This window comes from Peromyscus eremicus, chromosome 1 (assembly GCF_949786415.1).
Source record: "Peromyscus eremicus chromosome 1, PerEre_H2_v1, whole genome shotgun sequence".
Taxonomy (NCBI): domain Eukaryota; kingdom Metazoa; phylum Chordata; class Mammalia; order Rodentia; family Cricetidae; genus Peromyscus; species Peromyscus eremicus.
In genome coordinates this window covers 8,463,832-8,488,607 of record NC_081416.1, presented here as the reverse complement: position 1 = coordinate 8,488,607, position 24,776 = coordinate 8,463,832, and the positions used below count along the sequence as shown (strand labels likewise).

At 42.3% G+C, this 24,776-nt stretch overlaps 1 protein-coding gene across 2 annotated transcripts in view; it reads left to right on the top strand.

The window, feature by feature from the left end:
* The window catches only part of Mxi1 (MAX interactor 1, dimerization protein), a 74,859-nt gene that overhangs the window by 18,046 nt on the left and 32,037 nt on the right, over positions 1-24,776 (top strand). The window contains exons 1-3 of one of the 2 annotated variants that reach the window (XM_059256568.1): positions 1,790-2,010; positions 3,493-3,625; positions 21,991-22,020. In XM_059256568.1, coding sequence (XP_059112551.1) covers positions 1,938-2,010; positions 3,493-3,625; positions 21,991-22,020 — 236 coding nt within the window. In that variant the 5' untranslated portion in view covers positions 1,790-1,937. Of the gene's footprint in view, positions 1-1,789; positions 2,011-3,492; positions 3,626-21,990; positions 22,021-24,776 lie in introns of those variants that run through there. The other variant, XM_059256562.1, reaches the window with a different exon arrangement.

Sequence of the window (24,776 nt, the reverse complement as noted above, 5' to 3'; positions counted from 1 at the left end):
CAAGTGTAATATTTAAAAGGGCCTGTGACCTCACTGGAGACACTGCTCATAAAGAAGGAGGAGGAATGAGAGAGAGAGAGAGAGAGAGAGAGAGAGAGAGAGAGAGGGCATTAAAATACAGCACAAACCCATAACACTTTTGAGAGGGTAAGTGATCCATCCCAAGATGTATTTTTTTGGAGTAGCCATAACATGACCACAAGGAAGGGGACATTGTCTCCTCACCAGGAGGAGCAGGTGAACATGACCAGAGACAGGTCATGGCTGGTTTCCACAGCTCCCACTCGCTCCTAGAGCATGCAGCACTCCATCTTGCTTGCTTTCCCCAGAGTTCTCAGCTGGTGTGGTTTTGTGTCTCATGGGACATGTGGCAATATCTGGAGGCATTTTGTGTTGTCATGCCCAAGGGGTGGTGGTGTGCTACTGGCATCTAGTGGGTAGAGGCTAGGGATGCTGCTGAGCACCCAACAATGCACAGAACAGACCCCAGCTCCCAGGAGGAACCATCAAAGTGTCAATAGTGCCAAGGTCGAGACATCCCTTAGATGAGGGACTTGGAAAAGAGGGTGGTGGTTGAGAACAGAGAGTGGCTGGTTTTCAGTGTGCTTCCTGCTTTTTGTTCTTTCCTTTTGGTTTTTTGAGACAGGGTTTCTCTGTGTAGCCCTGGCTGTCCTGGAACTAGCTCTGTAGACCAGGATGGCCTCCTGAGTGCTGGGATTAAAGTCGTGCACCACTACCTCCTCACTCTCCCTGTTTTTTAAAGTCCCTGTTGTCAGTTACCTTTCAAGAGAAGAGCATGGGAGGAGCAATCATCATAGTTTCCGTTTACTGAGTGCTTAGAATGTACCCACTGATAGAATTATTTCATTTAGACTTCACAACGAAGCTTACTAGATGTATATGTTTCCTGGGAACAAACTCCATGTCTGTTTCTTTCAGTACCATAAACATAAAGTCTGGTTCAGTGCCTGGCACGCTTTTGACCTCAACACCATGCATAAATGGAAGAATTAAACCCATTTTATATAAGAGGAAAAGGAGCTTCAAGGGTCCACACAGCCAGAGCTCCAATTCGAACTGAGATTAGTATGATTCCAATATCATATCTTTATGTTCTTTCCTTGTAGCATCAGAACAGGTTTTCTGTCTAAAAACACTAATGAGATACCGAGGAAGAGTACAGTCCAAAAAGAAGAGGTTAGAAAACCTTTTGTCAGCATCGCCGCTGAGGGGGAGGACCGCATGGACGTCCTCTCTGGCTCTCATTAAATGATCTCAAGTTTCCGAACAGCGATTTTTGGTTCTCAAGTGTATCTGTGACGCAGCCTTTGCCGATATGCTACTTTCCTGTTAGTGGGTGAGGAAACCGAGGCATTAGAGTTCCACAAGAAAGCAGTAGATAGAGGACAGATTCAGTTCAAGAATGAATGCTCTAGGCCCTGAGCATCAGCTAATAAATGAGTCTCCTTAGGAGCAGACCCAAAGCTCAACCAACTCATTTTCCTCAGAAGCAAAGTCATGTAAGTTCTTAGTCTTTCCATCCTTGAACGAGAAAACGAAAGCCAAAGAGAGACTACAACTCCCAGAGGCCATCGCGGAGTTTCCCCATGCGCAAGCGCACTGAGGCGTCCCGGTCCCTAGACTCCCAAAGTGCAGTGGTGGCGAGGGGGGACTGGACTACATTTCCCAGGAGGCATCGGAAGGGGCGGTCCTCGCTGCTGCTCGGGTCCCTCCCCCGTGCTCGCGCGGAGAAGTAAACAAACCGCGCGCGGGCTGCAGGCTGCACGGCGGGCGCGGCGGGCACGGCTAGGGCGGCGGAGAGCGCGCCGAGCCGGGGCCGAGCTGGCCCGCCCGCCCGCCGCACATGTCCCGGGGCGTCGTGGGACTGTAGCCGTTTGTGGCGCCTCCTATCGGCCGGGGGCGGGAGCGCGGAGCCCATGGAGCGGGTGCGGATGATCAACGTGCAGCGCCTGCTGGAGGCCGCCGAGTTTTTGGAGCGCAGGGAGCGAGGTAACGGCTGGGCGACAGCCGCCTCGGGCCCCGCGCGGGAGTGCTGCGCGGCTAGTGAGGGGAGGTGCGCGCGTGTGTGGAAGTGCGTGCACCGGTGAGGGGAGGTACGCGCCCGCGCGCGGCAAGAGGGGCACGCGCGTGTGGGAAGAAGTGTGCGTGTCTGTGTGGTGCGCGCGCGCGCGAGAGAGAGAAGAGGTGCGCGCGCGGGCGGAGAGGTGGGCGCGCCGGTGGAGAGGTGGGCGCGCCGGGAAGGAGCTTTGCTCAGGAGAGCAGGTGAGTTCCCAAGTGGAGGCGTCTAAGAAGCCCGCGAGCGAAGGCCAGCAGGTGTGCTTGCGTGCATGCACGCGTGCGTGCAAGCGTGCATGCGGTGTGAGCCGGAGCTTGGGCAGAGGAGAGGGGGCTCTAGGGGAGGACCTGTGACTCTGGACTGCAAGGGGCAGACCGGAGGAGAGGTCGGAGGGCGCTGGACGAGAGCTCTAGCAACTTGAGATGAGTGGGTAGGGAGCTGGGGAGATGTGGGTGCAGGAGGCGGGGCCTGCGAGAGCCCTGGGCAGAAAATGTCCCCCAGGAGAGCTGCGGGAGGGACGCAGCGTTCGACGTGCTGTGAGATGGGTTTGCATTAGAGGCGGAGACCGAAGGAGAAATGGAGAGACTGGGGTATTGGGGTGTGAAGAGCAGGAATGCTGTTGTCAGGAGAGAGAGGTCCTTCCTAAGACTTTGCGGTCGAAAGAGTTGAGGCACACAAAAATGCAGAGCCTCGTCAAACGAAGGGTTTTTTGTTTGTTTGTTTGTTTGTTTTTGTTTTTTATAAGGCATGTGAAATCTTTTGGGGTGCATGGGTAACCGGTGTTAGAAATTAGGATTTTTAAAAAGAATCCTTGGTGCTGGAGAGATGGCTCAGCCGCTTAGAGCCCTTGCTGCTCTAATGGGGACCCACATTCGGTTCCCAGCACCCAGGTTGGGCAGCTCTCAGTGGCCTGTAGCTTCAGTTCCAGGAGAGCCATCGTTTCTTCGGGCTTCCCAGAAAACATGCATACATATGGTGCAGGTACATAGATAGACTCCTGCACACTTAAATACACGTAAAAAATATTTTCTTTTTAAAGGAATTCTTGGAATAAAATGTTTTGGAGAGGAGGGCGGAATTTGGTTTAGAAAAGGTATCGATGTTGGGTCTGTGTATACCACCAGATTGATGTTCAGGCAACGAATGGAATTTGTTCCTTAGGGTAGGATCTTGTTGTATAACCCAGGCTGGCCTTGGACTCAGGATCTTCTTGTCTCAGCCTCCTGGGATTAAAGGGATGTACCAACATTGGCTGAACCCTCGGATTTTATCTCCTAATCATAAAGAGTAGAAACATTTTATGTTTTCTACTTTCAAAAAATGTGTTATTACAGGACCTTGGATTTGTAGATCCATGGATTTGGCTGTCTGTATTCTTCTTATACCTTTTTTCCCCCCCTTCGTGCTGTTTTTAGAGTGTGAACATGGCTACGCCTCATCGTTCCCCTCCATGCCGAGCCCCCGGCTACAGCATTCAAAGCCCCCACGGAGGTTGAGCCGGGCACAGAAACACAGCAGTGGGAGCAGCACCACCAGCACTGCCAACAGGTAGCGATTTGGGGAGCTGAGGGAAGGGGAGGGAAGGAGCACAGACCCCAGGGCTGGTACCCACTCCAGAGCACCGCCACCCTGGGATTTCCTTTTTAAAAATGAAATGCAGAAACCATACCCTGGCTTTGTGTGGGGGAAAAAAAGGAGTAGAATCTTAAAAAAGCAATTAAAATGTTCTTGCTGGTATTGTTACGGTGTCCCTCATCTTCCATCTACAGGACAGGAAATTGAGACTTGGTAGGCTGTGTCCATGCTTGTAGCCACATGCTAAGAGTAATCTTGGACCAGCTTTCATTTTTCTTTCCAAGTTTATGATAGTCCAAGAAGAATTTTTAAAAACCAGAAATAGCCCTGGTGAGATATAAAAGAGAATCAAGACTTTGTTAAAGAAATGAAAATATTTAGATATGTTAATGGACCTCGTCCATTTGTTAAGAGGGAGGAGGGGAAGGACCATTTGGTGTAACATTTGCATCTTATTTAATGGAAACTGGTTGGTAAGGAGGTTTTTAATGCAAACATAAGGAAGATTCCTGCCCTCTAGGACAGATTTTTTTCCCAAAACATGTTTGTCTAGAGGTGCCGAGGTGTAATTGACTTCCCCTTTTGGTTAGCGTCTGGCTGACACTTCAGTATTTTGGTTCCAGAAAGCCAGCATATCCCAAGGATTTATGTCGATAGGCAGTTTTCAAGAAACCTTTCTTAAGAGAAGGGTGTTTTTCCATTGATAAGAGGAAGTTAAATGAAACCTTTATTTCTCATCCTGTAAACATTGTCTAGAGAATAAAAAGATAATTCGTTTGGCCAGGATTGGGTAACTACAAATCCCTGCAGGCTGTGGGGAGCTCCAGCAAGGTGGTTTGGGTTGAGGAGGTTGACAGAGTAGCATCCAAGCTCTAAATGCAGAAAACCCTCGGTTTCTGGGTTTCTGTAGATAACGGTTGCAAGCCATGAGGTTGAATCTTTCTATTCTGCATTTCGACATCCTTGAGACAAAACTGGATTTATTTTTTCCCCCCCTTTAGTCACCCCTGTAGAGCTATGTGTTTTCTCAAGACTGATATTTTTTTAAAATTAATTTTTAAATGATAAAAATAGCCTTATGTTTAAGATGCTGTATTTGTGAGTCTAGATGATCTCTTATGGTATGTTGTGTGTGTGTGTGTGTGTGTGTGTATGTACATTTAAATATATAATGGTGTACATTTAGAACACATACTTGCTTGTCTTTGTAATTTTTCTGGTTATACTGTTAAAAATTAAGATGTATTCAGGAATTTATCTTTTAATCCATATGTAGATTTGTCATAGTTACTTTTCTATTCCTGTGACAAGCGCCACAACCAAGGCAACTTACAGAAGAGTTTATGGGGGGTTTCTTTACTCTTTCAGAGTGAGTCTATGACCATCATGGTGGGGAGCGTGGCAGCAGGCCTGGTGCTGGAACAGTAGCTGAGAACTTACATCTCATCCATAAGCACAAGGCAGAGAGAGAGACATAGACAGAGGGACAGACAGACAGACAGAGTGCCTAACTGGGATGGTGTGGGCTTTTGAAACCTCCAAGCCTGCCCCCGGTGACACACTCCTCCAATAAAGCCACACCTCTTAATCCTTCCCAAACAGTTCCACCAACTGGGACCAAACATTCAGATCACCACAAGGTTTAAACAAAATGTAAGATTTTTTTTTTTACATTTATGGAAAGAGTGCCATATAGGAAACTGGGCCTTGGTTCTGCCATATTATAAGTGTTTGGATCCCTGTCTTCTAGAAATGAGATCTATGACATCATTGCACTTTTCTTCCCTCCCTTACTGTTTTCATGTGTAAAATAAGGTGTATTAGATACTCACCAGGTTCCTCCCCCTGAGTGCTGATTGACAGTTTCAGGACCTGGTTACTGTAGGTAATTATGTGTATCACTTCATCATTGCACATATGGCATTTTTACTAAAACCACTCATAGACAGTAGAGACATTCATAAGACATGCATTTCTAGATTTTACTCATTATAATTCATCATTTTGAAAGTTTTTGTCCGTGTTATTTATTTATTTATTTATTTTGTTTTTTTTTTGTTTTTTTTTTTGTTTTGTTTTGTTTTTTCGAGACAGGGTTTCTCTGTGTAGCTTTGCACCTTTCCTGGGACTTACTTGGTAGCCCAGGCTGGCCTCGAACTCACAGAGATCCGCCTGGCTCTGCCTCCCGAGTGCTGGGATTAAAGGCGTGCACCACCACCACCCGGCTTGGTTTTTTTTGAGACAGGGTTTCTCTGTGTTTCGGTGCCTTTCCTGGAACTTTGTAGCCCAGGCTGGCCTTGAACTCACAGAGATCCACCTGCCTGTGCCTCTCCAGTGCTGGGATTAAAGGCATGTGCTACCACCACCCAGCCCCTTATTCTTTTTTTACACTTAACACTGGCTAACTTGGGATTTTGACTGAGATTTTCATTCATGCTACTGTTAATTAGGATTCTTGTATGTTATATGAAGCTACAGTGTTAATTATTGTGTCTTAGCATAACATGTCAGATACATTGTAAAACTAAGCATTTTAGGGTTCTGATAATACCCAAGAAAAATATATGTACCTGGACCATTGAAGACTGAGGTTTTTTGTTTCTGTTTTTATTTTTTGTTTTTCAAGATAGGGTTTCTCTGTGTAGCCCTGGCTGTCCTGGAACTCGCTCTGTAGACCAGGCTGTCCTCAAACTCACAGAGATCTGCCTCCTGAGTTCTGGGATTAAAGGTGTGCACCACCACTGCCCTTCAAGAAAGGTTTTTTCGTGGGAACTTAAATAACAAGCAAACAAGAAAAATATATAATCTTAAGGTAGGTCCAGGCCTGTGTATGTTAGATGGAGAACTAGTTATTAAAGCAAAACACTAGAAATGATTTCTTCATAGCCATTTATATAAAATTTCTGCTCCATGGAAGTAGGGGAGCTAAATATAAATTTTTAATACCAGGTATTTTTGACACGGTCTGTTTGTCAGGGGCACTATAAACTTCCTGTCATCTTCAAGCCTACCATTAGATCAAATAGATTTTTATTGATACTGGTTATATGGAACAGAAAGATGATGTGTAGAAATTTCAGTTTATCTCCTCAAATGAGAAAACAGAGCATATATGATACTATTTCCTGCCAGTTATCTGTGTAGAAGTTGTTCCTTTTTATACAACTTCTTAAACATTGTTTACCTTTTCTTTTTTTTCTCTGTGTTTGGTACTGGGGATTGACCCCCTCACTTTGCAAAGCTAGCTGAGTGCCCTGCCACTGAGCTGCGCCCCCAGCCCAGCACTGATGTCCTGTGTTACCAGTGTTACCATATGTCATGAGGCAATATTGCTTTGATATTGTAGCATCTTAGAGATACAGTGGCTGCCTTTCCCCCTAATGTTCTTAGGTATACTGTGATATTCCTGATACAAAATGTTGTCCTATGAATTTATGTTTGGAGTTATTTGACTCATAGCATAAATTCCTCTTCCCCCTAAGTCTTGAAACCATACTTTTACAGAAGTACAAAGGAAAGAAAATGAATGATATAAGGTGGTATTATACATCTGTACCTTGCAAATGCTAGTAATTTTATCTGGCAGTTGGGAGGGAGTACCTATAATATATAATTATTTTTTAAATACATGCTTGATTTTACTGTAATCTTGGTCATACCTTCTTGGCACATGTTCTAAAATTGAACTTGCTAAGATGTTACTTTCTACCATTAGTGAAACTTGTTGCAGTAGAAGTCTGTCTCCTTGGGAGCCACAGAGCTCAGAATCTCAGCATTGCTGTTTTGTCTTACAACTGAGAAAAATCTCAGATTTATCATCTTTAAAACTCTACTAAGTGAGCCATGGCTTTTGTGTCACACTGGTTTATCTTTAAGTATTTCTCAGATACATCTTCCTTCTTTTCTCTTGACTTTACTAGAACCTTCCTAGTCTCGACCATCATCTCAACCGAAGAAGTGTGGTAACTGCCTCCCTGCTGTACTTGCAGCTACGATCCTCATGAGTTACGTTGGCTGGCTGTCTTTCAGTGCCTTTAACATACTGTGTTTCCTTCTACTTCTGGGCTTTGTATATGCTCTCTTCCCTGTTGGCAGTCATTTTTCTTCCCTCCTTGCCAGATTATCTCTGTCTATTATCAGTCTTCCTTCAGTGTACTCATGACTTCCTCCAGGAAGCCATTCTTCATCTGCTCTAGTAGATCAGGTCTCTTTGAGACAGGGTTTCATGTTGTGTGAGCGGGCATCAAATTTGCTTTGAGGCCAAGGCTGTCCTTGAACTCCTGATTCCCCTGCCTCTGTCTTTCAAGTGCTGAGATTACAGGTGTGGGCCAGCATGCTCGGCAGTAGATCAGATCTTTATATATCCCATGACACTCCTGCTTTTCTTTTATAATACCCATTATATTTGTAGAAATACTATCATCTAATTGTTTCTAATATTTGTGGCCTATTTGTTGGGCTAAAACATTCCATAAGGACAAGTGAAATAGGGTGTCATGTAACCCAAGATGGCCTCAGATTTCTGATATTCCTGCCTGCACCTCCCACGCACTGCTGAGATTATAGGTATTCACTGTTTGCCTGACTTGTAGTATTTATCTCTACTGTCTGTCAACACATAGTAGGTATTATTCAAAGTATGGAAGATAGTCAAACTCCAGGTAGACAGCTTGTAAGGAAACTGAGTATTTTTTGTGCCATATTAGACTGGAAGAAAAAACAATGTAAGAAAATGCAACTCCTGCTTTGGCAAATTCTTTTATGATTGTGTTGTCAGAAATGTTAAGGATAATACGTTTAGAAAGGTAAACAGTGGAGAGAGATGGCTCAGCAGTTAAGAGCACTGACTGATGTTCCAGAGGAACCGGGTTCAATTCCCAGGTCGTCCGGAGTCTGATGATGCCAGGTTAAATAAATAAATAGAAAGGTAAACAGTATGTAGTATGTGAGGATTAAAAATCTTCACATTTGAAACAAGTGTATTGTTCTTCTGAACAAGTATGTTATTGTAGACTACAGAGTGTCACATTTGATTTTAAAGAGCACTCATTGTCATCGTAAGTCATGGAAAATGCTATGAGAAGAACTGTCAGTATTGGCAGAGACGTTGGTGTGAACCTGTGACACACGCATGGTGGTTACGTTGTCACTGTCTTAGGGTGAGCTGGAAAGAAGTCATTAGCCAGTTCCCGCTTGAACTTGGAGCTGATGTATGATCTCCTTATTATCATGTGGCTATTCAAGAATGCCAAAACACCAGTAGTATTCCAGCTGCAACTGCTAAAATAAAGGAAATTTTTAAAAGACCTGTTAGATTTTCCTGTACTTACAGGGTTTGGTTTAACATTCTTTAAACACAAAGACATTTTTTTGTTCATCTTAATTTAGAAGGAATGATTGTATTTTTCAGCTTTATCTCCCTTCTGATTGTCTTCAGGAGTTTGTAGTTTTTGAGGGGAGAGTAGGATGGTTTTTTTGTTTTTGTTTTTTGGAGATAGGGTCTCATTAAGTAGCCCTAGCTAACCTGAAACTCTGTAGACCACATTGGCCTCCACATCACAGAGATCCACCTGCCTCTGCCTCCTGAGTGCTGGGTCTAACGGTGTATGGCATTATGCCCAGATCTCTTTTAAAAAGAGATTTTTTAATGTGTATTTTTTTTAATGCAGGTGTTTTGCCAACATGTGTATCTGTGTGTATATACATGTGTGCAGTGTCTGTGAAGGCCAGATGAGGGTGTTGGATCCCCTGGAACTGGAGTTAAAAACAGTTGCGAGCCACCACGTGGGGCAGCACTTACTTTTAGAGAGTAGTTATAGAGGATTTTTCTCAATGGTAGTAACTTGAGTGTTTTATCTTTACCTGATGTTTGGAGAATTGCATGGAGGCTTATTTTTATGAAATTTCTTTTCTAGTTTTTAGATTTTTCATATTAAAATAGCTTCCAGGTCTTTGTGCTGTAGAAAACTCATAAAGTTTTATGACAAAAATGCAGATTATTAATAGTTAAATTCTTAGTGATGTTACCAGTCTTCTTCAGCACTTTCTGCATGCCGAGTAACAAACAGGTCCTTTGACACAAGTTTTGTGATACTGTTTTCCACCAAAACAGAGTTAAATGAAAAATGCTCAAGAATTATGTGTCAGGATTCCCATTCAGTGCTTCATTGAAGCCCAAGTTTGCTCTTAGGTTTTGAAGACTTGAAAGTTTTCTTATAGGTCAGTAGACAGCTGCTTCTCCCTGTTTAAAGAGTTGTGTAGATGTAACCAACCTTCTTATTAAATAAGAAACACAGAACCAATGCAAAGAAGAAAGCCAAGAGGTCAGAGCTAAGAGCTAAGACCTTACCCTTCCTCCTGCAGTGGTCCTACCTCTCCGAACTCACTACCCCTGTGTTAATGTCTTTATATAGTGTTCCTGTTCTGCCTTCTCATTGGTTGTAAACCCAACCACATGACCGCCTCGTCACGGCCTGTCTGTATAGGCCTCCAGGTTTTCCTTGCTTGGTATTGAGATTAAAGGCATGTGTGTCCAATAATGGCTGTATCCCTGAACACACAGAGACTTACCCAGCTCTGCATACCAAGTGCTGGGATTACAAGTATACGCCACCACTGCCCTGCTTTCCTATGGCTTGCTAATAGCTCTGACCCCCGGGCAACTTTATTTATTAACATACAAATAACATTTTAATACAAATAAAATATCACCATATTTCCCCTTTTCTATTTTAATAAAAAGGAAAAAAGAAAAAGCTTATAACTAACATAAGAAAAACTATATACAAAAGTACAATAACTATATACAATATATACAAGTAATAAATACCTAAATAATGTCTAGTTCATTTGTATTTGACAAATTCAGAGAAAATAATTCCATTATCTATTCTATTGTATCTAATTCACTTTCTATCCTAATTAATCATCAACTATAACTAACTAATCTTCACCTCCCTCAGAGACCCAAGAAGGAAATAGTATTAGCTAACAAAAAAAATAAAAACAGGAAGTATATGCAAGCAACTTCCAAAAACTTGTGAGTTGACAGAAACAGCCAGCTGCCTGGACAATCATCTGAGGTTTCTCCGCAGTGTTGGGGCATCATCTTCAGCCTATAGGCTTAGCGTATCTGACAGACTCATTTGTGAAGTAAAAAAAAAAAAGTAAGCAAAAAAAAAAAAAAAAAAGTGGAAGGCTGAGGCAGAGAGACACTGCCAGCCGCCACCATGACAAGCTGCATGTGAAGATCCCGGTAAGCCACGGGCCATGTGGCAAGGTATAGATTAATGGAAATGGATTAATTTAAGCTGTAAGAACAGTTAGCAAGAAGCCTGCCACGGCCATACAGTTTGTAACCAATATAAGTCTCTGTGTTTACTTGGTCGGGTCTGAGGCTGTGGGACTGGCAGGTGAGAGAGATTTGCCCTGACCATGGGCCAGGCAGGAAAGCTCCATCTACAGAGATGTTTCTTTTTTTGTCCAAAACTTAAACATATGACATGGAAGATCACATCTTAAAAAGGTAACTCTAGGTTTTATCAGATACAGTTCTCTGCTTTAAATACATGTGGCGAAGAGATGCTGTAAATGATTTCCTTAAGCCTTAGCTATGGCACAGGGAGTGATTAGTGTTAATAATGGAGGAAGAGTACCTCGCCTAGACATTGTACAATGTCAGATAAAAAGCCCAGTACTGGGTTTAGGTGGCTGTAGTCAGAAGGTTTCCTGTGTCCCGCCTGGTCTCGCAGCTGCTCAGACCCAAGTAAACACACAGAGGCTTATATTATGAACTGGATAGCCTATGGCTCAAGCTTCTTACTAGCTAGTTCTTATAACTTAACTCATTTCTACTAACCTGTAAGTTGCCACGTGGCCATGGCATTACCAATCTGCTGGCATCTTGCTGTTCCTTGAGTGGTGGCGTGTAGTCTCCTTCACCCCACCCTTATCTCTGTATCTCTACTTGGATTCTTCCACCTGGCTCCATCCTGCCCTGCCATAGGCCAATGCAGCTTTATTTAATCAACCAATCAGAGCAACACATATTCACAGCGTATAGAAAGACATACCACAGCAGGTGATTTCTTCTTGAGTTGTTGGTCAGTGAGGACCCTAGATTCCCAGCATTACAGGCTGTTACCATTGCTCTTGGTTACCCTTCAAAACTTTGTTTGTTTGTTTGTTTGTTTGTTTTGTTTTTCGAGACAGGGTTTCTCTGTGTAGCTTTGCGCCTTTCCTGGATCTCGCTCTGTAGACCAGGCTGGCCTCGAACTCACAGAGATCCGCCTGGCTCTGCTTCACAAGTGCTGGGATTAAAGGCGTGCACCACCACCGCCCGGCCCCTTGAAAACTTGATGGTTAGACCTTATTGCTGAAGACACCACAAACTTGAGACATAGGACGTGGAGAAATCAAGCAGGTAACTGACCTAAAAGCTTCTTCTCTACTGGCTAGCTTTCATAAAGCTACAAGTTTCAGCAAATGCTACCAGAGGAAAAAAGTTACCAGCAGTCTTACCCTGATGTGAATCTTGTGAGCTACAATAATGGCTGGCCTAATATGATATGCCCACCTGTATAGTAGTGGCACAAATGTTATGGAAGTGACCAACCACTTTTTCATTGAGATTAAAGCCCATTCTACAAAATGGAGCGCATGCCTGGTACTGTTAACTGTGGCTGGGTAGTTCATAAACCCTAGGAGAGAACCTAGTCCTATTATTCTGTTAAATGGACATCATATTAAACTGCCCTCTAAGATTAATTCATCTTTTAACCCTCCTCAAAGATGCTTCTTTTTATAGTAGATGGTGATTAATACAGAGACTCACAACTGGCTAATATACAGAGAATAAGGAGACTGGAGCACTCAGCTGTAACTGGGACAGCTGTTCATATCTCTTCCTCCCAGGGCTCAGGAACTGTCACAGAAGGGTAGGAATAAAGATTTTAAGAGCCAGAGGTAGTAGACATCTGTAGCAAAATAACATGTGAACTTAACATTGGTGGGACTGCATGCACAAGACCGCCACAAGATCAAGCCAGCCAAAATCCCAGCATGGATGGAGGAGGGGATCAGGAAGTCCTGCCCCTCTCTGAGGAGGTGTTGGCAACTGATGCCTGCTATGGGAAGAAGTCAGTTTTCTTCAGGGATTCTGACTCTGAGGGACTACCAGTAGGCTAGTCAATGGACCCATACCTGTGCACACACGTAACAATAAATGGATTCAGTGGAATGAAATTAAGAAAATAAAAGCACATGGAGAGTTGTGAGGGAAAAGTGAGGGGACAGCAGTGAAATTGGAGAGGAAGGTAGGGAGGTGGATTTGATCAGAACATACTATATGCGTGTATGAATATTAAAATTTTAATAGCAAGCTGATTTCAAGCTGTGCCCATCATTGTAACCTGGTAGAGTGGACTGTGATCTGAAGAAAGCTTTGTCACCTTGAGTTCTTCCTAGAAATGAGGCAGCATTGTCCCGTCATTTTTGATACACTTTGTCATTTTTTTCCTGTGAGGGTAAATCTTCTAAATATTAATCTAATCAAAGGGATTTGATAGTATGACTGACAAACTGTTTCCAGATACTATTTTTAGTTTGTTGAGAGCTAATGTAATTTAAGGATGCGTTATAGAACATCTCTCTCCTCTGGCTCTTATTATCTTGGTTATGTATATTTTTTATTTTGATTTCCTGTTGTCCTAGCCCACTTTCTGTTGCTGTGATGAAACACCCTGACCAAAAGCAACATGGAGAGGATGGGGTTTATTTGACTTACAAGTTACAGTCCATGATCAGGGGAAGTCAAGACAGGCACCGGGGCAGGAACTGAAGCAGAGACCACAGAGGAGTGCTGCTTACTGGCTTGCTCAGCTCTTTTTTCGATACAACTCTGGATGAACTGCTCAGAGTTGGCACTACTTACAGTGGTCTGGGCCCTTCCACATCAATCATGGATCAAGAAAATTACTTACTGACTTGCCTGCTGGCCAGTCTGATGGAGGCATTATCTCAATTGAGGTTCCCTCTTCCCAGATGACCCTAGTCTGTGTTAAGTTGGGGGCGGGAGCTGGGGAGCGGAGGCACAGGAATACTAACCAGCACATCTACATTTAAAAATGTTGCCACAGTGCTGGGCAGTGGTGGCGCACACCTTTACTCCCAGTACTCGGGAGGCAGAGGCAGGTGACTCTCTTGAGTTCGAGGCCAGTCTATTCTACAGAGCAAGTTCCAGGGCTACACAGAGAAACCTTGTCTTAAAAAAAAAAAAAAAAAGGCACATCCCCCACTTGGCATATGTAGGTGTATTTACGTAGACACACTGTATTTCTATTCTCATGAAAATTACCATCGAATGAAAGAAAAACTGGTGAATGTGTTACTTCAGATATGACGAAGTTCGTCTAGGAAGTACAGAATCCAGTGAGGTTTATAACAGAGGACCCGAGGGAGAGCTTCATGGCAGGGAACCTATTATAACCTTGCTCTTACTTATCCCGAACATATAAAAAAGTACTCTCTTTAAAGGTTTAATACAAGGATGTGTTGTTGTGTGTTGAGTTCCCTCCCCTGTGCCCGCCCACCCAACCTTTGCCTCCCCCTTCCCCCCATTGGTACCTTTGTTTTCCTACAAGTTTCGCTTCTGCTCATGTCAGGCATAAAGATATTGTGTGTGTGTGTGTGTGTGTGTGTGTGTGTGTGTGTGTGTGTGTACATACGTACAGTGTCTAGCAACTACTCAAAGGAAAACATACTTGTCTTTCTGAAACTGGCTTAGTTCAATTACTATGATATCTACAGTTGCATCCATTTTCCTGTAAGAATTTTGTTTTCCTTTATGGCTGAAAAGTCTTGTTGTTTAAACATTTTTTTCATGTTTATATATCTGTGACATCTTAAGTTACTGTAGGATGTTCTGCTTCATGTGTAGTGATTTATTAAGCCAGTTGTCTTTTGATGGCATTCAAATAGTCTGAGGTGTTTCTTGTCATTGCAAGCAGGTCTGAATTGTGCTGTACTTTTATATTTGTAAACATGGAGACATAGAATTGTGTGTCAAAGGGTGCGTTCCTGTGGGCACAGAGGTGCATGCCTGTATTCCCAGAAGGCTGAGACAGGAGGATTGTGAATTTTAGGTCAGCTTTGTCTACATAGTAAGACCCCATTTCAGAAAGAAAAAAGGAAAAAAAAAAAGGCAGGCTCCATCTTATAAAAATAGTAATAATCACCACTTTCATGTAATATGCAAGTTGTACATTTATGAAGTCCATATCATATATTATCATCTCATTTTGATTTCAGAAAATTGTATGAAATGAAGTTATTTTATTCTGCTTTTTTTTTTTTTTTAAAATAAGGATTGTATTTGGATTGTATTTCAGGCAATATCCTCGGTAGAACGACAGGATGAATTAAAGTCCCTAGACTTGTTTATCCAGGATTAGCAAAGACTTTTTAGTAGCAGTTTACTTGAAAGTTAAGACTCAAACCTAGATTTTATGTGTCAGTGTTCTGCCTTTCCATCAGATGCCTGAACCATGTGGCCCATGGCTGATGTTTGCGATGCCTCCCTCCCACCAGTGCTGTTTGAACTCTTTACAGTTTATTTTCTTTTTCATTAACTATTGAAACTGCTGAATGTAGTAGAGCCGTGGACTGTCTTGCATTCCGAATTTAATTAATGAACCAATCTAGTAAGTCTTTGAATACTCTAAAGAAAGTACAAGGTCGTGCGCAGTGAGTTTGCCTTGCTGTGAAGAAATGTGACTTTCCAGGTGTTTGGGTTTGCCCCCTCCATAGTTCCACCATCACATAGGACAAAATGACCTTTGCCCTTTATAGAAGCTCTGACCAGTGTATTTTCATCACACTGAACATGCTAAGATTAGTGTCTGTGTTTGGCCTTACCCGGTGGCCCAGGCTGTTCTAGGACCTGAAGAGATCCTACCGCTTGGGCGTCCCGCATGCTGGGATGACAGGCATACGTCATCACATGTGGCAGCAGTGTTATTTCTTTAACATCTGCACGTTACCCAGCCAGCTGTCCTCTGAAGGCAGTGTCGTTTTGTTTTTGTTGCTATGGTGAACTACCCTGACGGTATCAGCTTGGGAGAAAAGGGTTAGCCTGGCTCACAGTTCCAAGTTAGGGTCTGTCAGTGCATGAAAGGCACCGCAGGGGCTTGAGACAGCTCAGCCCATTGCATCTGTCAACGGTTGTGCAGAATGATTGAATGCCTGTGTACTAGTGCACAGGTCTCCATCCTACACAGTTCAGAATCACCTTCCTAGGGAGCGATGCCTTCCACATTCAGGGTGGGGTTCTCTGCCTCAATTAACACAATTAATAAACCCCTTCACAGGTTTGTCCACAGGCCAACCTAATCTAGACAATTCCTCATTGAGACCCCTCCCTTCCCAGGTGACTCTGCATTGATTCATTAACAATCATAACCAACCCTCACAGGCAGATTATATTCCTGAAAATAGTATCATAAGACAAAGAAAAAATATTCAGTCTCATTTTTCTGTGGAATCATTGTTGATTAAAGAATTAACATTATCAAAAGTTCCAATCCAATTTTACAAAACCATCCTGGGATTCTTTACAGAGACTAAGATTTACTTATATAAAATACAAATATTTCATAATATATGGTACTTATCTAACAATATAAGTTTGTAGGGTATGTGGAAGAGGGTCTCACTGTGTAGCTCTGGCTGGCTTGGAACTCACAAAGATCCGCCTGCCTCTGCTGGGATTAAAGGTGTGCACCACCACAGTTGGCTGTTTTTATATGTATGAGCATTTTACCTGTGTGTGTATATATTTGTATGTGTACTACATGTGTGCCCGATGCCCTTGGATGCCAGAGAGGTGTCTACTCCCCTGGAGTTGGAGTTACAGAGGGTTGTGAGCCATCATGTGGGTGCTGAAAACAACACAGGTCCTCTGCAAGAACTGCAAGTGCTCTTAACCGTGGAGCCATGTCTCCAGACCTCACAGCTAGCTTCTTTCCCTCTCCTCCTTCCTTCCTTTCCCCTTTTCTCTTTTCTTTTTTTCCTGAGTTTCTTAATGAGTCCTGCCTTTTTTACTGTTTTGCACAGGTCAGAGTGAAATCTGAACTCAGTGATAGGAGTACTTTGTCATTTTAGAGTACTCATATTCCCAGTGTAGATACTTAGGGAACATGATGTGGTTGTATGCCTGAGCAAGCTCACAGAAAACTGTGTTTTTTTGTACGATGCTGACACATCTTTGAGAAGACTTCCAGAGGAACTTAGGCTTAGTTAATTGCTCTACGTGAAGGAAATCTAGAAATGTTTAAAAATCTTCATTCTGTTTTGTTATTTAGCATGTGTGCTCATTGGTGATAGTTCTTTGTTTGTTTGTCTTCCTTTTTTAAACACTTGAAATCCGAGGCCGAGACAGGAGGATGCTTGGGGCTTGCTGGCAAGTCAGTATGGCCAAATCGCTAAGGTCCGTGTTCAGTGAGAGACCTTGTCTCAAATGAGGAAGCTACCTCTGACCTCCATATGCACATGTACACACATGTGTGCTGGCACACACATACACACATACACACAGAAGACCCCAACCCATAGATTGGTACCACATTTAGGATGTGTTGGCCCATCTGAATAACCTAGTCATGGATGTGCCTGAGTTTAAGTGGTAGAGCTAGTCAGTAGTTAGCCTGAGCTAATGGCCAAGCATTTATAAATAATATTAAGCCTCTGTGTGTTCATTTGGGTCTGAGCAGCTGCAGGAATGAGGGACTACAGGAGCCGGGTGGGGCCAGGAAAACTTCAGCTACACCTGGGGATTTATCTTCAAGGTGATTCTAGGTCTATCAAGTTGACAGTCGATATAAATCATCACATTAACTTGTTTCTTTTAATGTTTCAACAAAACATTTGCCTACTAAATACCAGTATGTGTCTCATATTGTTGGCCATTTTCACAATGGTAAAATTTAATGATAAAGTGTAAGAAGAAGAAAGCATAGTCCTTGAAGATGAAGATCTCTTCACTCAGAATGGCCCTAGCATGTCATTCAGAGTCACCAAAGAGCTGTGAGCAGTTGGCATGTCCACCAGCCAATGGGTGGGCCAGGACAGGGGTAATCACACAGTGAGCAGTTGGCATGTTCACTAGCCAGTGAGTGGGCCAGGACAGGGGTAATCACACAGTGTGAGTTAATTACTGTGCTGGTTGTAGATTTTGTTATTAAGGAAAACATGAGACTTTCCCCCCCAAAAAAAAAATTTACAAAATTCAAAATTTGTCATCTTTAATGTCTTTTACTGCCTTCTCTAAGAAATTAGATATATCTTTAGTGGAAACATGAAGAAAATACTCTAAAAAAAGTAAAAACTGGGTATGGTACATTAAAAAGACAGTAAATAGTAATAATATAATAAGTATACTTTGAAGTTTTGCTCCACTGATTCCCATAATTTTCCTTGTCAACCCTTTTTGGATGTAACTTCAGAGACCCCTTCACCCTACTACAGCTGCAGTTCTCCGATTTTTTTGAAAAAAAAAATGTATGTATATGGGTTATAGACTATAAGTTATGAGTTAGAAGATACTCATTTGGCTTCGTAGATAATATTTACCTCGGTGCATGGGAGCAACTTGAAGGAGTTCATTGCATGGGGGTACTTGAAGGTTTGGAAAGCAAATGAAACAAAAAATGTGAACTAACTGAAGGTTGGTTCATTAATGAACCAGCGTGTGTCTCCTCTGCTCTGGTAACGGAGACTTTGTTTTCCTTTCTTGGCAGCGATACTCTGGAGTCAAACGTGACCGTTTATGTAGGTTCATTTCTCTCATCTGTCCTGTGACTGCATCACACTGCACCCTAAACACTGAAGAGTTTGTGTGTTAGTTATGGTGTAGTCAGAGAAAACACAGGGATCTACTTGAGATAATGGGGCCTGTTCAGAGAGGGGCCACACAGTGTCTCTCTTAAAGTGATGTTATTGATGAAGATTACCCATGATTCAGTGTGAAATCGAAGATGCTTTTCCGTCCACGGAAGTTGATGAAGCAGAGGAGAGGCGTCTGAAAGGACGAGTTCACTGGTGTTTGCTCTCAGAGTTGAGTTTTATTTGAAGGAAAACATCAGCTAACCAGGCGAACAGCTGAACCTTGTGGAGAGCTTGGAATTGACTGTCTCGTGACACATTGTAAGGGCTTGGCTGGACACATAGGTTGTCAAAGAAGCAAAAGGGTTGTTTGGGAGTGTGTTCATATGGCGTAGATTAATTTATTCAGTTATTACTGTCATCATCTGAGCTACTGTTTTCTATGTGTTTATATAACCAGGCACCTTTCTCTGTCTCATACTGCTGGACCTTGTATCATCCACGTAGTTGGCTAAATGACCAGGTGTCTTTCCGTTTCTCTTTTCTTTGTTAGGATTATTTGTTTATTTCCAGGCAGACTTCATGGGTCACTGAAAACTTGTCAATTTGTCTTATGCAGTATACTTAACAGTGTTTAGAGTAATATATTTTTAGTTTTGTTAAAAAGTAAAATTACTGGGGCTGGACAGATGATTCAGTGGTTCAGTGTGTTGGCTGTTTTTCCAGAGCACCAGTTCCAGCACCCATGCCGTGGCTCACAACTGTCTGTAACCTTAGTTCCTGGGGACCTAATGCCTTTTTCTGGCCTCTGAGGGCACCAGGCACATAGGTGGTACACAGACATACATGCAAGCAAAACACTCATATGCATAAAATGTTTTTAAAAAATTACCAAGACAGGGTGGTACAGCCTGTAGTTGTAGCATCTGGGAGGCTGAGGCAGGCAGGTCAGGAGTTTCAGGCCAGGCTGGCCTTCATAGTGAGACCATGCCTCAAAACAATAAGGAGCTAGTATTTCCTAAGTTCCAAATGCTTTTGCATGGTTTTTTTTTTTTTGTGTGTGTGTGTGTGTGTTTTTTTTTGTTTCCCTTCTAGTTCTCCCTATAACCTATACAAGGCGTGATGATATTGAGTTTTACAGAACTGAACCAGGTTAACTAATCCTCCCCAAGGTCACACAGCTAGTGTAAGTGACAGAGTTAGTACTAGTGCAAGGCTTGTTGTTGTCTCACACTCGTGTCCCTGTGACTTCTGTACAGTGTTGGTCCCTGGTGTCACTTTGGACTTCTCCACGGGGCTTGTTTCCTATTCCTTCTACTGTAAATAATCCCTTTAAGTAGGCTCCATACTTTACTGATACCAGATGTACTCATCATTTAAGCCCCAAGCAAATGCTACCTTCCCCCAGATTTTCTCAGTCGCCCCCTGTGGAAGTGAACCCGCTGTCTTTAAACTCCTGTGACAGTGTGTATCTTTCTTTGTGAACTTGTTTTACCTTTAGTTGCAATGACTCCTACACACGTGTGAATTTTCCAGCCAGAAACGCTTTCATTCACCGTAGTCTACGTCAGTGTTGAACGCTGAAAGCATTTAGTGTTTGCTGTCTTAATATTATATGTAAAAGCCAAACAAAACAGGAGTAAACTGGGAAGAACAAGGCAGTGTGGAAATATTAGTGTGTTTGTGATCGTTTGTTTCTTCTTATTTAGAATCATGTTAAATTCTGTGCTGGTATAACAAGATGTGTCATGGATTTCCTACTTTAGTGAGAAGGTTCAGATTCTTAGCATTTTGTTTGTTTTTTTTTTTTTTCCTTTTAATAGGACAAATAATAAGTCTGTTCAGGAGAGGCAGAAGGGCCCTGCTGTTTTAATTTTGTTCACAGCAGTGGGTCCGATCATGCTCCTTTGGTCCTAGCTTTTTATAATAGGCTCAATGTAGTGCTGGAATTCCACCATTGGTTATCATTGAATGTATTATCCTTTGTGTTTATGGCCACCAGTGGGATTGCCAAAGAGTTTAGAATAAGTTTATGGTAAACTGGCATCTACTCTTCTACAAATATAACATTGCTGTTGATGGTATACTATGGAATTTTATAGAGAGATTGTCTCTTATTCTGCTTGTTCTCAGTTTTATTTTTTAGAGGAAGGCAGCTAAACCCAAACTTCCCTTGCCAAGAGGGCACAGGAAGTCTCACCAAAAGTTAAATTTCTAAAGTATGCCTTGGGGGATTGCTGAGATGGCTTTCGCTGTGCAAGCGTGGTCTCCTGAGTTCGGTCCCTGGAGCCCACGTTAAGGCGGACAGAGAAGGTCTACTCCACAAGTTGTTCTCTGGCTTCCGTGTGCGCCAGGGCTCGTGTGCCCACACATACACACATGTACAGCATTAATAATGGTAAATAATTATATATGCCAATTTCCTTTTTAACTCTTCTGCTTGAGCAGTTCACGCAAACAAAAAAAGCTTTGAATAAACACAGAGTGGTAGAGGTTTTGTTGTAACTTAACTGAGCTTTAAGCGCTGAGTTGTTGAGGTACAAGTTGTGTGCTTTTCTAGTTTCTTCTGCCCGAGCTGTCCATGTGTTTGCTGCTCATTTGGCTGAACTCTTGAACTCCTGAGATATCCTGAGATTCTTCTTACTTTTTTTTTTTTTGAGAGAGAAGTGCTTTCATTAAGATAATCTCTTTGAAATGACCGTCAGTCTTTTTGGCCACGTGGAACTTCATGCAATTGCCAGCAAAAGGTAGACAGACAGTAACTCAGTCCTCTGACTATTGAACTCAAGACAGTAGTAAGTAGATTCTCACAAATTGTGAGGCTCACAAAAATACTTTATTTGTTAAGATTTATGAATCTAGCATTAAATATCCATAGGGGAGGGGGATAAACTTAAAGCTGTCAGTAATGTAATATTTTGAAAGCATTTAACATTAACAGGGGTATGTAAAATGATAGATGGGGGTTGATGATCAGCTGGAGAGTGCTTGCGTGAGATTGTGGGTTTGGTCTCAGCGCCACATAAAACCAGGTGGAATGGTACATGCTTGTAATCCCAGCACTTGGGAGGTTCTCAGTTACACTGTGAATTTGAGGGTTCCTGGACTGCATGAAACACACAGGCACTCACGCAATGTAAAATGATCAGTTTTAGTTCTCATAATAAAAACTTACGTTCTCCTTTATCAAAGTCATATTTTAAATTCTGGATTATTACAATAGTAGTACACTTATTTAAGGGAACTAGTATAACGTAATTCTGATACTTGCTAACTACCTCATTGTGTTTTGCTTTTTTGTATAGATTTGTTAGCCCTTGTAACAGTCACTTGAGGCAAGTATAATGACTCAAGTCAGATGGATCGAGGCTGTAGAAGTCTGTACGTTCAGTTTACTGGTTGTAATATGATGAAGTTATTAACAAGCCTGGCTAATGCTCTCTCTTTTTTTCTCCTTTTAGATCTACACACAATGAGTTGGAAAAGAACCGGTGAGTCAGTGATGAGGTGCAGCTTTCATCTGTTTGAAAGCAAACTTACTGTTTTACCTGAGAAATTAAAGTGATTGATAGTGTATATATAGTTGTTATTTTATTTTTAAGATGTATAGATTATTGATTATGATATATTGTGTTTTCTGGAAGAAATGATTTATGAGGTAAACATGTTACTAAGCTCACTTGAATTTGAGTTTATGAGATGGCTTTTTTTCTGTCTTAGAGAACAGATTGACTGATAGGTTCATGGCTTAAAACATGGTCTTGCTAAAGGATCCGGTTTCTGGATTAAGTAATTAGTGCATTGAATCTTTGCAGTGTACTCATTTGTTTTCTTATTTGTTCAATAAATGTTTATCAATCATGAACTATAACACCTCTTTGCCAGACACACTGAGTAGTTTGCATAGAAAATAGAAGAATGGTTTCGGCCATTTTTGTGGGTGAGAGAGAAAGTATTAGGTGTGGTAATGGAGAAACAGAAGGTACTGACTACAAAGATCATTTTGGAAGGCTCTTGGTAAGACAGTGAGTGAGCATTGAATACTCAGAAAACTGCAAGGTTCGGTATGAGCATAAAAGACTGTGGCATGCATGAGGTCCTGGTTCTATCAGTAGCACTGCAATAAAATAAAACAAAAACTTAGAGCACAGAGCGCCAAGCATGGTGGCCCACATCTGAAAACCCCAGCGTTTGAGAATCTGAGGCACAAGAGGAGGATCTTGAGTTCAAGGTTAATGTGGGCTACGTAATAAATTCAAAACCAGCCTGACCTATTTCAAAGCAAGATCCTGTCTCAAAAACAAAATGGGATTGGAGAGATGGCTCAGCAGTTAAAAGAGGGCCCAGGTTCAGTTCCTAGCATCTACAACCACACATTACTCCAGTTTCAGGGAGTCTAATGCCCTTTTCTGACCTCCCTAGGTACCAGGCACACACATGGTGCACATACATATATTCAGGGAAAACATTCAAACACAAAATAATACAAAAACAACAAAACAATAAGAAAATTAGAGTATATCTTGGGTCACATGGGTTAAATACTGATAAACAAGTGGATTTTGTAATGATTTCATCCATATGGATATGACTCTCACTCAGTAGGCCTCCATTAGAAACCTGACAAAAAGCTTTTAACATGAGTAAAGAGAGTCTTTAGTAACTATGTAGGTGAGAACTTTCAAAGTTTTGAGTAAATTTTATTTATTAATGCATGTCATCTCTGACTTAATCACAGCGTAAGAATGTGAAGATGGTGTTTATCCGTTGTGGTATTGCTTTGCTATACCCTGTGAGTTATTTAACCAGTGTCCTGCTGTGACTCTGGTATGGCTTTGCAGAAGTCTCCTGCTAGGACCTTACTTAGGGTGTGCTTCGTGGTCTCGCAAACGCTAACAGACAGCCTTCATTTCTTTTTTCTCTGATTATTTTTCCCCTTTCATGCTGTTGTTTATCTGTTTGCTTTATTCTCTTCCCCCATTCCCTGGAGGCCACTGTGAGGTGATACAGTAACCTTTCCAAGACAGGTTCTCAAAGGATTCTTATCATTAGAAATACAATTGTGGGCTGGGCGGTGCTGGCTCATGCCTTTAATCCCAGCACTCAGGAGGCAGAGGCAGGCGGATCTCTGTGAGTTCTAGGCCAGCCTGGGCTACACAGTGAGTTCTAGGAAAGGCTCCAGAGCTATATGGAGAAATCCTGTCTCAGAAAAAAACAAAACAAAACAAAAAAAAAAAAAAAAGAAGAAAAAAGAAAGAAAGGAAATTGTCATTTAGCAGCATGTATAAGAGGGCCAATGCTAAAAGAAAAAACAAATTTAATAACTTATGCCCTACTTCTGGAAAGCTACCAGCAAGACACAGGAAGGCAGCACGGGAATGTGTAAACACTCAGCCCATATTCTTACATATTTTTAGCCCCTACCAAGTATTATTTAATAGTTGTTATTTCCAAAGTACAGCTCTTATTTACCCTGTTAATTAAAAAAAAAATGGTCAGCCTGGATTTTGAATCCTTTGAGGTAAGTTAATTCTGGCTTTACTTGTCATCGGCCTTAGAGCATGCTCTCTCAGTGAGGAAAGTAACTCAGTATCCGAGCAGCAGTTCAGTGTGTGTTCATCCTGAAAAGGTATTCTTGGAGTAATTTGTATTCTTGAAATTTTGCCACTTTATATATATTCTATTTATGTCAGAAAAAATGTTTTCTTTTTAGTTCACGCTAAACTCTTGACATAAAGCTCTTGGAGTTGGTGGCTTTTTCACCGAGGCAAGTGCAGTGAGTAGCAGTATGTGGTGTGCAGTGTTAATGAACAGTAGAGAAGTTGCAGATGGTTCTCTTAAAGCCCCGAGTTTGCTGAAGCTTGGGTTCTGGACGTGAAGAGATAATAGCTAACAGATGTTGAGGTTCGTGCTCCTAGATCTCAAAGCCCAGTGGTGGAGACTTGGGGCCAGGGACACCCATAGTACTTTGTTTAAATCCACCATTACCCAGATGCCTGGAGCTCACTCACTCAGGAGCTTTCGGTAGTCTCAAACACTTTGGGAGGTCTCTGGGGCTGGTTTCCTCTTAGCACCAAGTTGGGCAGCCTGAGCTGGTGCAGAGCATGTTACTTGTGGAGTATCCCTGGTTGTGTTGTCTCCACACAGGCCCTGACAGGCCCAGCAAGTGCACATTCAGTGACTCTGTGTTCCTCCGGAACCTATGTGAATTAGCTCATGGTAAACCTAATGAGTCTCTGAGATCCAG